Below are 15,396 nucleotides of genomic sequence, written 5' to 3' on the forward strand. Positions count from 1 at the left end.
TGAACCTTATGGTGATTATTTGTATTTATAAAATTCATGTTTCTACCACTGAGCTAGAGCTGAGGTTTGAACCCAGTAATTTTGCGAGCCGGAAGGCCTTAATTTTTTGTGAATTTATTCGCAAAAGAGGGAATTTAGAGACTGCTCTTATAAATACCAGAAACATCGTATTATCTGTGAAGGAATTACAATCCACAACTTCTCACAATAGCTTCATAACGTGGGACTCTATCATAAGAGATAACCCCCCCAGGAGCACAACTTCACAAAGTGTAACTGGAAAGTGATAGAAACGATACTTGAAGTGCAGGGGCGTTGCTCGATTAGAGCTGTGAAGGAGTGATTAACCCTTTTAGTGCGAGACTTCCTATTAGTTCAAGCTAGAATTGAGCTATTCATTAAGCCAAAGTGATAGATTTCAGTCAAACTACATTATGAAAGTCAATCAATTTAATATTTTCGAAAAATTATTTTTATTATTGATACAACATATATTGATAAAATATTTATTACCAGCGGACAAAGAAACATTTCAGTTGTTTCATTTGTTACCAACCAATGGCATGGAACAATATATTCCCAATTCTCTTTTCTGTGGTACTTCTGCCGAGCTGCATCGCTGCTCAGTACAGATGAAAATGGATCTGCCTCGATTCTCGTGCCGCATCCTTATGAATAAGCACAGTTGGGCCGATGTTTTGTATATGCTGGCATGCAGTAGACGCTGGCAGGCCTTTGCAGGCAGAGTGGTGCAGCGCTTGTTGTTTGAAATCTTAATTCGGACCGGACGAAATTCCTTTGTGCCGGCTTGCTGCTTCCGTCCCAGTGGACAGACAAAGAATGGACATGCCGCGCCCCGCGTCCATATATATTTTAGATATATAAAGAGTGTGAGGGGGTTGTATCCACCCCCCTCCCACGGGGGGACCCCTATGAGGGCACGTTGCCGCGTCCCCTGGCTCTCAATTAGAAGCAAGTGCTCCCGGAAAACATGTACGCTGTTGAACATCATTGGAGGTCCATCAAAGGCGCAGCAAACCCTTTGAACAATGCCACCAGACCAGATACACCAATCTCTATCTCACTCTATCTCTCTTTTTCTTCCTCATTTGCACACTCTCTAGTCGATGAGCGATGAGACCATCAGACCAAATTCAAACAAATGTTCTCCTCTGTACAGTGCTGCTCAGCTGTTGAATAAGCTATTGCGTTCTATTCTACATATCCCCTATCTTTTTTTTGGGAAGGAACTCTCTTTATAAAACCAAATTCTGCTGACCCTGCATGGTATTATGATTGTATTGTTTGAAATGTATACAATATAATTTTCTGGAATCGTATCAGAACTGCATATTATATTCAAACCATGTTACGAAATACTTGCGTATTAAACAGTAGTAGAACAGAGTGCTCAATTGGAGTTCTACTGTACTAAAACGAAAAATAAGAGTTCTAGTTATTGTTTTAGTTATTCAGCTATTAGGCTACAGTTCAGTTACTGAGGCTGCAAACCACTCCAGAGACCGCTCCTGAATGTGAATATAGTAGTGAATATTTTTACATTGATCAGTATCAGTTGCATATTGTGAAAAAACTACTTGATGTGGAATATGAAAGGGATAGGTACATCAAATAGCATACAAGAAAAGACCATGAAACCTGAATTGGACAACAGATTAGATGAACTATTTTGAATCAACTCTCTCCATACATGAATAGTAGATGTAGTTTTAAGATTCCCTTTGAACTTTTCAAATAGCTTCACTTTGAAGTCGAACTCACGCGACAAAATGAATATGTCAACCCTTTCATTCAACTCACACGACAAGAATTTTGGGTCAATAACTCGACATCTAACGGAATTGCCAGGTGCATACACGTGAAAGTTACCCACTAAAACGGGCTTCATCACGCACTCTCATCACATGGCGATTTTTCAGCGTGCCTTCAATCATGCCACGTTATCACGCTCCTAACAAGCGGGGGAATAAAACAAAAGAAAGTCCGATTCCATTAGGGGGAGTGCACGCTAGGTTATATGCATCGCAACTCAAAGGATTTGGCCAGTTAGCCCAAATGCTAAGAAACAAAAACCTTTTACACAAGCAGAAACATTTCTAGGATATTAAATTCATTCGGTAAATAGAAACATTCCATAAACGAATGGAATAGATAAGGCATGCCAGATTGCGTGTGAAACGGTATGTTTATGTTTTCTGTATAAATTGTGAGTAAATCTATTATTCCCTTTAATATTCTGTAGTGTTTCTGGTATTTTTGTATAAATACAAGCATCGATTCCAGAAACAAAAGAAACTCTACAGAACAACTGGGTTGAATGAGAGAAGAAAAATAGAGACTATAGAGTCTGTATCTACTTCATACAAACAAGAGTAGGCAGTATGCCATTCTGAATCATTATCCAACAACTTAACAGGGGTCAAGGGTTTACGTGATATTGGAATGAAATGGAATAGATTGAACTATAGCTAAAAAAAACTTATACCCACATCAAATTTCTAATGGCTAATGACTAGCTAGGATTTCTTTACATAGGGGAATTATGTTTGTTTGTTTCAAGAAGACAGACAGTTGATTACATTTATTTGAATAAAATAGTCATCATACAAAATATTTACAATCGTACAAAGGTTGTATAATAAATTCCAGATTAAACTATACTATAACTATAAACAGCCATATTTCGTCATACCGTAGTTTATTCAAGAGTCAGTTTATATAAGGCAAGACTATTATAATATAAATGACGACGTATTCTGTACAACAATATTCATAGAAATTATGTTTTTGGTGATGTCTACAAATGAGTAGAATTTAAAAAGCATCTCAATTTCTACAATATGTTCGAATAACTGGATAACAGCATAGAACATAACTGAATTGAAACAGTTGGTGATGGTTAAACAATGTTTCCATCACAGGCTCTGTACAGCTAGTCCAGTGGAATCCACTTTAATTATTTCATAGACCACTTTGATATTTCTCAACTACATTTTTTTTTTAAAGAAATCCGTTTGGAAACGTGGGAAATCAAAATTCAATGTGACATCCACTCAAAATAGAAGAGCGATAACTGTCACCATCCTTCATCCTGACACCACTTCAACCTCAACATTCACGACAATTCAGTGTAAATTTTCCTGTGGTAATAGTTAGTTTCCACGAAACTCCTCCTCTATAAACAGAGCGTTTTCCCCTACAATTTTCACCTCAGTTGCTTAATGACGAACCAATACCTGTTTCTGACAGGCAAAACATTTGTTTCAGCTGCCGCTAATCGTGCATGGCCTAATTCGAAAATAATGGTTGCGATCGATAGATAGATAGATGATACACTCACACATGATTATGGACGGTAGGCCTGTTCTGAAAACGTGAAGTTAATGTTACTTGAGTTTATTTAGTTGGCAGTTTACAGGTACGTGGATTGGACACATGTCGGGTGGGTGAGGGAAGGGAGGATGTGTTTTCCCCACTCACACACGCACAGTATCGCGCGTTCGGGGCACGTGGTAGAGTGCTATCATGTTTGGTCGATTTGTTGTAACTGTTAGCTGTTACCGGCTTAGCTGCTATGCTATGGATGGGGGGGGGGGGGAGTAGAGGCTAGAGGCCTGCCTAATCGTGGGCTCAGGTGAGAGTACAGCACACAGTAGGGAGACAGGGAAACAGGTAGGTAGGTAGGTAGGCATGCAGCAGGAATCAATAGAGCTCTTCTACTCTCCCTCTCGCACCATCCCTCTCCTTCTTTTTCCTGTCTGCCCCCGATGTCTGCCTGCCGCCCCCATCGACACGAAAACATTGCCGCCTCTCAGTCGGAGGCGCGCGCCAATAGTTTCTAGAAATAAGTAGTATGCTGTAGTGTTGAGAGTCTCTTCAAACGGACAGCATTGGTAGAATGGGAGGCATTGAAACTATTTACGTAGAAGGGATGTATAATGATTTTAGCTTCAAGTTAATCTCACCACAGAAATGAGTAGTTTATAGTGAGATTCAGTCGAGGCTGTCAGCATTGGTTGAATGGGGAGTATTGGTGTTATTAATAAGAAATGCAGACAGTTAAAGCGAATTCCACTATAGCATGCAACTTTCCCAGTCAATTCTTGGTAGTGGGTGTTCCACTGAGCAGATAATGTTTCTGTATGTAGCATATGATATAATGTTTTGTGTCGACAATATTCTTCAATACTACTTCTGAGATTATGCTCAGAACGAGTGATTGTAGACATCAATTATTGAGGCAATCAAAATTTGAAGTCTCTCACCATGAATTTAAATAATTTAATTAGAAATATTGAACAATTTTCTATTTGGATAGCTCCCTATCTTGTTCACGATACAAGGGTTGAATATTCCTACAAATACAAACTGATGTACAAGATTTTCTTCCTCCTCCTTCCTTCTCCAATCACTGAAGCATCCTCTTTCTTTTCCTTCTCATTCTTTTTTTATTTCTTTTCTTTGTCTTCATTCTTCTATATCTTCCTTTCCCTTCTCATTCTTCTTTCTCTTTCTCTTCCTTCACTTTTTTTTTCTTCCTCCACCTTATCCTTTTTCGTTTAATTATTATTCTACTCCATGGTTCCAGTAAAATGTATGTATTTTTCTGTTCCTTCCATTGCATTTTCCATTTTCATTCTATTCAATTCAAATTGTTCTTACTGTTGAACAGAATCAAATATCAATGGAGTGACCTGTGTTGTAGTGCATTTGTCTCAGCCATCGTACGTGCTCTAACCTTGTCACAGCTTCATTCCATAGCCGGCAACTTGTGGCTCAGACGTGACCTTTCGAATGACAAGCCGGCTATCGGTGTTTTTGACAAATTTCCATCGAGTGCTGCAAGTGCGCTCAGACAACAAAGGCCTTAGTTTTGCGGCCGGCCAGAACAGACCTTTGGGTGTTATTACGAGTTGGAAATTACTGCACTGGGAAGAAACAGCGAGGGAAAAGCGAGGCGTCGAGTATAAGCCGGTAAGGAAGGAAGCAAGAGGGTAGCGTGACCGCACTAAGAGGGAATAAGGGACCGCGGGGTATAGGGGTCCTCCAGACCGCGGTCGGTCTGATGAGACTAGGGCTACGCCCCACAGAATACGCTCACGCACACTACGCTCACAAACGGCAACCAAATGGAAGGTGGTGTGAGAGAGAAAACAAAATTCCTCAAGATAAACGACGTACATGCGAGAAAGCGAGAAGAAACACGAATAGGGGAAAGTAACTCCCTTATTCTCACTCCGTGGAAATCGGACGCACTCTTACATGTCCCTCCACTTTTATCGAGACAGACATTAGTGAAAGTATTTCATTCCTTCTGCTCATTTTCATTCCCCTTTCTTACGGTGCTGGCCTGGCCGCCCCCTGTCTTGCTCTTTTGCCACCTCCACAGTTTATTTCTGAGCTTCAACCACAACCTTCTGTTCATTCTGTTTAAATGTAACTACCGTATAACAGTGAATGGACAGTGGTTTCCTTCAAGAAATATAAAGTGTACATTTCGTCTCTTATTTTGCCAATTGAATGAAATCAGAACAGATTGCGCTCAAATTTGTATTTGTTCATCGTTATAGCACAAACGAATGGAAATCTAATACTGTATACATATAGGCTATACAAATGCATATTTCTAATAATTATATTGTAAAATATTATTCTAACGGAAAATTCAACGTGATATTTCTCATGAATAGATGGTAGACTTTATATACCCAATTTTTGCAATACTAGAATCAGGGTAGACTGTGATTGTAGACATAATTAAGATTAAGTAAATTGGTGGTACAAGGTGATGGTACCTGATTTTATCAACTGCTGCATATACTGCATAACTAGGAGATGTTTTTCAAGAAGATATTGACTTTCCGTACCCCATTCTACAATTTATCGAGAAAAAATGAGCTGTGTGTCACTTTTCTACATTTCACAAATTATAATGAGACATTGATTAAATTAAATTCATAGGAGAGGAAATAAGTGGATGAGCAAAGTGAGGATTGTGGATCAAACGTCGTAAAAGAATCAAACGTCGTCAAAGTGGAATCAAAATATTGAATAGTTTAATAATTGTGAAATACAATAGAGTGCTATGGGACTGGACGTCTACATGTTCAAAACAAGGAAAATGTTTCTTGATTGCTAGCAATGTTAGCAAGAAGATTGATAATATAATATTGGGATATCATTCAGGAGACTCCATATATCTTTTTATCAATCATCAGGTGGAATTTCCAACTTCTGAGAATATTTGCTCTGTTTGAATTATCATTTAAAATGGTTGTCAGCTCGATATTTCCTCATGAAGTTCCATTGAAAAAATTATTCCTGTATTCATTCATAAATCCATTCATTTATATCGATACTTCAATTTGTAATGAAAATGTTTATTTTTCTTCCAATAAACTCCAATAATATTATTCAATATTCTATAAACATTTTCAGAGTATCATCCCAAGTGTATAATATCGACCCTCTTCACTTTCTCCCACCGGCTTTCTATTAAAAGCCATCAATGCTCTGAAAACGTACATTCATTCAAATAAGATGTCTCCCACTACATGTATAGTAGATAAAATATTCAATTATTTTCCCCAGTTGTAACTCCCTCAATAATATTCAACTCCGAATATTTATCATCTCTCACCATCTTTAACAATTCCATGTTTCTCATTTCCCCATTATAATAATGTTCTTTTTTATGACTATTCTCAGGTTGCCTAGTATTTTCCACTCTCACGTTTTTTCTTCGGTACTCGATGGACATCTTTCTTCATTGCCTCCCCTTCTGTCGGGCATCTTCCATTTCACTTTTCTTTTATTCTATTCTCCGGTCACACCCTTCGATTTTCTTCCATTGCAAACAGTGCTTTCTCAGCTTTTCTCCCTTATCTAAAACAATTTACACTTTCACATCCCCTCAGTCTCTCACACCCTCCCCTTTTCCATTTGACGTCATCTTCAACTTTATTGAGAAAAATAAAATACAATTCTCAGCAGTGACAATTCTCCCCCTCCTCTTCTGATCCCCGTCCATTGTATATGTTTTAATGATGATGAGGTATGGAAATAAAATCAGATTCGGTTTGGGAAAAAAGAGCTTCAACTGGAAATCGGAAAACATTATCAGCGAGGGAGAAGAATTTCGAATTCGTTGCAATCTTCTTATTTTTCCAACCATCTACGAGGAATTGAATTTTATTCTTTTGCACTTCAATACTTCTTATCAGCATTATTGAACTCATTGCAAAAGAATTCGGCAACATTTTTAATTAGAATAAATCCGTTAAGAGCGTTCAAACGCTGATGGAAAAAATTAATACCATTTCTTGATTTTTTAATCATTCTCAATCAACCTTTCTCTCATAAAGTAGATGACAGAATTCCAATAAACATCTTTATATTTCACCCTCCAGTTTGATTATATTATCCTTAAATTTGGAAAAGAACATTTGAGAATAACAAAAATGTAAAAACTAGTCGTGTCTAATTCAAAATATCACAAGGGTACTAGTTATTCTCTATAATCACAATACTTGATGTTGACAGGTGATGATGGGCAACTCGAATACATACTTGGAAGCTAAGAGAGAACTGGATCCTCCTATGTGGGCTTCGAAAGTGCGTTTCTTCCCCTACAGCTTCCACATGAGAACCGTCTGCATGAGAGTCGAGCTGTATGGATGTCCTTGGACAGGTACATTCAAAATTAATATACAATTTATTTTATTCTATTTTTTTCATTCATGCACATAATCTCAAACTTTTTGCTGATAGTGATGTCCAAAGTACCTCTAGATTTGTGCTTGGGTAACAAGTAATGATGACAGTTGATTATGAGAGATGAGTGGACCATCAGCTTCAGGTGAGTTCCATACCACTGGGAAGCTATTTCTAAAATAGTACTATTGTATGCTTATATAACTTGTAAGTGGAAAAACACTCACATTCTTTGGTGTAGCTAAAAAATAGTAAATCATGTTTAGAGGAATAGAGTAAATTTTATCGGAATTCATCAACAAACTGGAACTTTCAAGCAAAAGAAGCTTTTTGAAGCAGAATAAAAGTTCATTCTTCGAATTGATCTGATTTTAAAGTAGGCCTACATGTATGTATTTTTAGTTGACCTTGCTTATTGCAATATATCATTCTTCTGATTTTTCCTAACTAGAAACATCCAAATAGCATATTTAAGTCAATGCCAGAAGCTACTAATAGAATATTTATATCTTGCAAAAGTCTATCTTGATCTCTTAGCATTATTCGCTTTATGAAATTTTCCAATTGTTCGAAATGGTATCTTATAAAACTCTGCTTTTGCTCGGTATATTCTGCTTCAGTAGCTTTTGCTGAGTAGTAGATAAATACAGTGTTATCCCCTCTATTTTCGTGTCATCCCCGCAGCAAATCAATGTGGAGCTTGAATTGATTTTTTGTGGTGTTTGTTTTGGCGCTCGCAGAGGGGATAGTCAGCTACTCAATGCCCCAGGGCGACAAGCGGGGCTCCGGCTGGGAGTTCTTTGATGCCACCTACGATGGCCACTGGGATGTCGAGCTGCAGCGCGGTCTGGGACAACTCACTGACAGCAAACTTGGTCCAGACAGCTTCAAAAACGCCTACTATGACTTTGACAGAGGTGAGAATCGCCAAAAAATTCCCGGATTTTCAAAGTGATAAGTGATTGGATACAGAACTGGTAGAGCTGGTAATCTTAGGAACAGCCTAAACAGGAATAATTTAAACAGGAATAGCCTAGAATTCTACTTATGAGTGGAATATCTCCCGTACTATCTTATATCATTCAGTACGATTAAAGTTTTACAATAAATGAGTTTATATGGGTGAAATTCATCATATTTATAATTCCATCAAATATAATCTTATCATTATCCAGGAGGATAAATGTGAACGCCTAATACAAGTTGATTTAGTAAAGGGGTCAGATTTCATTTCACTGCACATTCAAACATACAAAAACAAGCAATCGTTCATTTGCTCCACGCATGCGTCACATTGGTTCGAATACATTTGCCGTGTACCATATTCCATTCTACTCAGGTATGCAACTGTATTGATTTCCCAAAATGCTTATCAATTATTCGTTGACTTTGGAATGCTGTCAACTAGTGCAGCTGCAGAGCTGTGAATTCATATTTCATTAGAAAAGGCGATGCAGGAAAATCGTGTTCTACAGTGAGACTCACTTCAAACTTTCAGCACTAGTTGATTGGGTAGCATAGATGTTGAATGTGGGCAATGTTGCCAGTTTGAAGTGAATATAGTTTAAACGCAGTGCATTCAGTATATATTGCAATTCAGGAATATTTTTCGAAGCGTGATGGAAATTTGCAGATTTTCACCGAGCCAGTCGCCAATTTTTCAGTGGATTGGTAAAATTCTCTCACCCGCTACGATAACTTCGCTTATGGGAAGAGAGAGGGAAATATTGTAAGAAAATATTCCGGTTGACAAAATGCTTTAAATGTTCCTCTTGTTTATTCACATAATTCACTGAGCCGAGTGCGCACTGTACAAGTGCACTGCATTCTCTTTTTTGTTCTCTATTCACGGTTCTCTCTTCTCTCCTTATGGATCGTAAGATCTCATTCTCCACTCTGTCTTCATCCTTCAATTCTGGATTCCTTCTTCTTCCCATGTGAATCTTACTACTTTTGCTGGCTTTTTCTCTCCCCATAGATCATACTCGTACTCTCATTTTCTTTACCTCTTCTCATTCCTGTTTTCTTATTTTCTTCTTCTTCTTCTTCTTCTTCTTCTTCTTCTTCTTCTTCTTCTTCTTCTTCTTCTTCTTCTTCTTCTTCTTCTTCTTCTTCTTCTTCTTATTCTTCTTCTTCTTCTTATTCTTCTTCTTCTTCTTATTCTTCTTCTTCTTCTCTTCTTCTTCTTCTTCTTCTCTTCTTCTTCTTCTTATTCTTCTTCTTCTTCTCTTCTTCTTCTTCTTCTTCTTATTCTTCTTCTTCTTCTCTTCTTCTTCTTCTTCTTCTTATTCTTCTTCTTCTTCTTCTTCTTATTCTTCTTCTTCTTCTTCTTTTCTTCTTCTTCTTCTTATTCTTCTTCTTCTTCTTCTTATTCTTCTTCTTCTTCTTCTTCTTCTTCTTCTTCTTATTCTTCTTCTTCTTCTTCTTCTTCTTCTTCTTCTTCTTCTTCTTCTTCTTCTTCTTCTTCTTCTTCTTCTTCTTCTCTTCTTCTTCTTCTTCTTCTTCTTCTTCTTCTTCTTCTTCTTCTTCTTCGTCTTCTTCTTCTTCTTCTTCTTATTCTTCTTCTTCTTCTCTTCTTCTTCTTCTTCTTCTTCTTCTTCTTCTTCTTCTCTTCTTCTTCATCATCCACTATTATTCTGATTTCCTTTGCTTGATTTTAATTTTTAATGGTCCTGTGTTTGAGTTTTCTTGCTGTAGCAACCTAGTTTTCTTAAAAGCACAATGATAAGTTAAATTGTAATGTACATTTTAATCTAATAATTATTTTAATTTCGAAGGTAGTAATAGGAATACTGTGTATCCTTTCCTGCTCAAATCAAACATGTACTGTAGTCTACAGAAAAGTCACGATATGCCAATTGGAGAATTTTCTCATTTTCAATTGATATCTTCTCATTTACAGTTGACGATTTCTCAAATATAATTCACTATTCTCAATTACATGTGATGACTTCCTCAATACAATTGACTATTCTCATCTACATATTTATGGCATTCTCTCAATTACAAGTGACTATTCTCAAATACAATTAATACTTTCTTAAATAACTTGATACTTTCTCAAATACAATTGAAAAAAGCGTAGTTAACCTCACCACTCCCAAGCGTTCTTATCAATGCTTTTCTGATACATTGATATGAGAAATAACGCTTATTGCTTGAATTCATTCATCTCAACTTGAGAAAAACTGAATTCAAGCTCATTATAGATATATGAGGTTGATTTTTGAAAATCTGAATTATTTGAATAGTCATTGCTCTATGTTCAATGAGTGTTGAACGAATAAATTTGACGTAGCAGATATTTGACTAATATGATCAATCTAATCTGTCGAAAAACTGCAGACTTTATAATTGGAAAAACGTTGAAGATGTATCAGATACAACAACCAAGCTTCTATAAGATTAAATTGTACAAAGTTTAAATTCAAAGACATCTTTTTATCTTGCATCAGTCTTTATTCAGAAGCGGTTGATTATGTTGAGTATTATGGAAAATAAAAAGATGAATGTTTCAATTGGGTAAAACTTTTGAATTGGGATTTTATCAATGTAATAATTTAAAGGGAATCTGATAGGATACATTTTTCCACAACCTGTCCTCATTTTGGTTTTTCCAAAAAATGAATAAGACGATTTGAATGCCTCTTTGAAAATAATCACAAATTTTCCAATACATGGTTATAGTTGCTTTATTATTGGGAATAATGTAGTTTCAGAATAGGAATTTGAAATTGTTGGGTAGAAAACTCTCTTCTTTGATCAGCACCAATGAACGTCTCCATGAATGACCTCGCCATTCAGAGTCATACCAATCTTTCTCAATGAGAGAGAAACTGTGATGATTCTTTTTTATGATTTTACTGTTTATAAAACGCTTCTTTAGGTCTATACTGATTGATACAACAATAAATTCTTATTTAAATTGCATACACATCAATCTTCTACAAGCTTAGTTGTCTCAAGTTCGTCTTTTCTCCAATTCATAATGCATTCGCTTCAAACGTGAAATGGTGGAGAATTCCGTCAATTTTGTAGTCAAGTGGAAAAGAGTTGACATTACTGCCCATTCTTCGCCAATCAAATAAAAAAATAAAATACAGTACGGTAGTCATTCTATTCCAATTTTTCCACTATTTGAAAGGAACAAATGAAAGTTTCACACATATACTTCAACAGGAGAGAGAAAAACTTCCAACTCAAAAGAGCTTCAAAATTTGATACAGAGAATAATTTCTCAGCATCGAGAGACTCAGAGATAGAAAATACAGTGTACATTTAAGTCAGACAGAGACAATCTTATTAGTTGGAGGAAAAAGAGGTTGAATAACCCTGAAAAAGTTGGCCATTTATGTTTCAACATACTTTTAGACTACCTTGAAAAGCTTAGAAGAATGAGCTGTGGTATGAGATGTATCTATCCTTATTTCTGATGCCCCTTCATGGGATGCCCCGAACAAGAACGCGTGCATTGCTAGTCTCAAAAATAATATCAAAAAGATACATTATTTCTATTTAAAAAGAAATAAAAAACGATGGTATATATTTTTACAATATTATGAAAACAGAAAGAATACCCCACAAGAACAAAGGTAAATAATGTCCTTTGGAAGATTAGAATGTAAGATGTAAATTTTACTGTCATGACTAATGTTAAAAACTAAAGATTGGGAATTGGGATACTTTGGGGGGGCATTACTCTTGGATTGGGGGGGGGGGCATGCGCCATTGCCCTTGTGGGGCAAGGCACCCCTGCTTATTCAGTACGATTAAAGTTTTACAAATAATGAGTTTTACAAATAATGAGGTGAAATTCATCATATTTATAATTCCATCAAATATGATCTTATCATTATCCAGGAGGATAAATGTGAACGCCTGATACAAGTTGATTTAGTAAAGGGGTCAGATTTCATTTCACTGCACATGCAAACATACAAAAACAAGCAATCGTTTATTTGCTCCACGCATGCGTCACATTGGTTCGAATACATTTGCCGTGGACCATATTCCATTCTACTCAGGTATGCAACTGTATTGATTTCCCAAAATGCTTATCAATTATTCGTTGACTTCGGAATGCTGTCAACTAGTGCAGAGCTGTGAATTCATATTTCATTAGAAAAGGTGATGCAGGAAAATCGTGTTCTACAGTGAGACTCACTTCAAACTTTCAGCACTGGTTGATTGGGTAGCATAGATGTTGAATGTGGGCAATGTTGCCAGTTCGAAGTGAATATAGTTTGAACGCAGTGCATTCAGTATATTGCAATTCAGGAATATTTTTCGAAGCGTGATGGAAATTTGCAGATTTTCACCGAGCCAGTCGCCAATTTTTCAGTGGATTGGTAAAATTCTCTCACCCGCTACGATAACTTCGCTTATGGGAAGAGAGAGGGAAATATTGTAAGAAAATATTCCGGTTGACAAAATGCTTTAAATGTTCCTCTTGTTTATTCACATAATTCACTGAGCCGAGTGCGCACTGTACAAGTGCACTGCATTCTCTTTTTTGTTCTCTATTCACGGTTCTCTCTTCTCTCCTTATGGATCGTAAGATCTCACTCTCCACTCTGTCTTCATCCTTCAATTCTAGATTCCTTCTTCTTCCCATGTGAATATTACTACTTTTGCTGGCTTTTTCTCTCATCATAGATCATACTCGTACTCTCTTTTTCTTTTCCTCTTCTCATTCCTGTTTTCTTATTTTTCTTCTTCTTCCTCTTCTTCTTCTTCTTCTTCTTCTTCCTCTTCTTCTTCCTCTTCTTCTTCTTCTTCTTCTTCTTCTTCTTCTTCTTCTTCTTCTTCTTCTTCTTCTTCTTCTTCTTCTTCTTCTTTTCTTCTTCTTCTTCTTCTTCTTCTTCTTCTTCTTCTTCTTCTTCTTCTTCTTCTTCTTTCTTCTTCTTCTTCTTTCATTCAAGCTGTAGGCACTTGCTTGTTCCGACTCACAACAGTATATTATATTTCTTCTTTTTCTTTTTATCATTTTCCTTTTTCTTCTTTTTCTTCTTCTTCTGTAGATCATTCTATTTCTCTCTTTGACCCTCTCACTCCATCTCACCCATTTCATTCTCTGAACGCAGTGCTCCACATTATTTTCAAGAAAGATGTATGTCCGACGTATCGTGCTCTGAATTCTGTTCCCTTTCAATTTTTGAACGTCTCTGTGCCGAATTTCTTGCACATTTCTTCTCCATTCGTTCAGTGCTTCAGTCCTTCAGCCAGAAACAATCCAGAGCGAATTCTTCTTGCCGGCTTTATCTCTCCCTGGACGACAAACTGAATACTCGCTGTTTTATCGCATTCATTCTTAAATACATTTGCTCGGATTTGATCGTATTCTGAACAGGACGTTATCGTTGCGTTTTTAGAATAGCATCATACATGCTATGTGTTGATTGTGGAAGATTTTTCAATAAAAGGAGCTATCAAATCTAATATTTTCCACTCATAATAATTGTAGTACTATGATCATCATACTCATAGCCAAGACAGTTATCCCAATGGAATCGGATTGTAGGTATCATGGCCTCATGAAATGACCTCATCTTGGTATCAGACTAATATGACACTACTTTGCTCGATAATCAAATTCAGTGAGATCACTAACGAAGAGAAGTAACTGAGTTGTAAGAAGTTTAGTGAGAAGTAAGTGAAATCTGTGAGCAGAAATGAATGTTAGAAAGTGATTTACTGTATCTGATTGTAGCAAGGTTTCACTCAAATTAGAATTCAATAAAAGTCATTTACAACACACAGAAATGCACTTATAAAACAATAAAAATATAACAATAACAATAAAAAATAGAAATATCATCTACAGATTCATCAATTATTATTATTTTCGAAAAATAAATTGATTGAATTCAACAATATCTATCAATTTTAATAATTGTTCCACAATAATAGCAATTGACAAAGAATTATGTAAATATGCTTAATCAATTGAATTAAAAATGCTCTGCTTTCTGGTATGATACGTTGCATGTCTTTCTGATGCTGGTGAATGTGAGTACAACGAAGGTCATCAATATAGTTGAATACGCTGGATACTCATTGAAGTCCACTGAATCTCGGAATATTTGACCTGGATAATAGACTATCTTACACTCAACACAATTATCAGAATAGAGAAAAAAATAGATTGAAGCTATGTTTAAGGAAACAATATAGTGAAACGAAAAATATGGCAAAGGGTTACGAAGTTTAACCTGGGATGACATGAATCGAGGATGAACCAAATATATTGAAACCTGGATGAAGACAGTATGAAAAATTTTTGAATATTAGAAAAATGAGACATTGGGTTGACTAATAGCACAACAATTCAGGACTTGTTTATTTATTCTATGCTGAACTGACATGAATCTAGAGAAAAAAACTAAATCTATAGGAACATAATTTTAAAATAGAGTATAAAAAAGTGGTATCATAGAGAAACAATAGCATAAGTAGATATCCCATGGTATAGGGCGTTTATGTCGCAACCTTTACTGTTATCCCAAGCCGATAGTCCACGTAGTTCTTTCCCGTGAAGCTTTTTGATGCTGGTAGTCTCTCATATTGTGCCGTTCATACACTCTTACCCGGTCAAAACAGTAAAAATCGACAATAATCGACAGTAATCGGCTTGGGATAACAGTAAAAGTTGCGACATAAACG

At 36.3% G+C, this 15,396-nt stretch overlaps 1 protein-coding gene across 1 annotated transcript in view; it reads left to right on the plus strand.

Annotated features, from left to right (window-relative positions):
• The window catches only part of LOC111054104 (discoidin domain-containing receptor 2), a 150,806-nt gene that overhangs the window by 85,791 nt on the left and 49,619 nt on the right, over positions 1 to 15,396 (plus strand). Inside the window, exons 6-7 of the mRNA XM_039431380.1 lie at positions 7,564 to 7,711; positions 8,475 to 8,651. Coding sequence (XP_039287314.1) covers positions 7,564 to 7,711; positions 8,475 to 8,651 — 325 coding nt within the window. The remainder of the gene's footprint in view (positions 1 to 7,563; positions 7,712 to 8,474; positions 8,652 to 15,396) is intronic.

The sequence above is a fragment of the Nilaparvata lugens genome, chromosome 6, assembly GCF_014356525.2.
Source record: "Nilaparvata lugens isolate BPH chromosome 6, ASM1435652v1, whole genome shotgun sequence".
Taxonomy (NCBI): domain Eukaryota; kingdom Metazoa; phylum Arthropoda; class Insecta; order Hemiptera; family Delphacidae; genus Nilaparvata; species Nilaparvata lugens.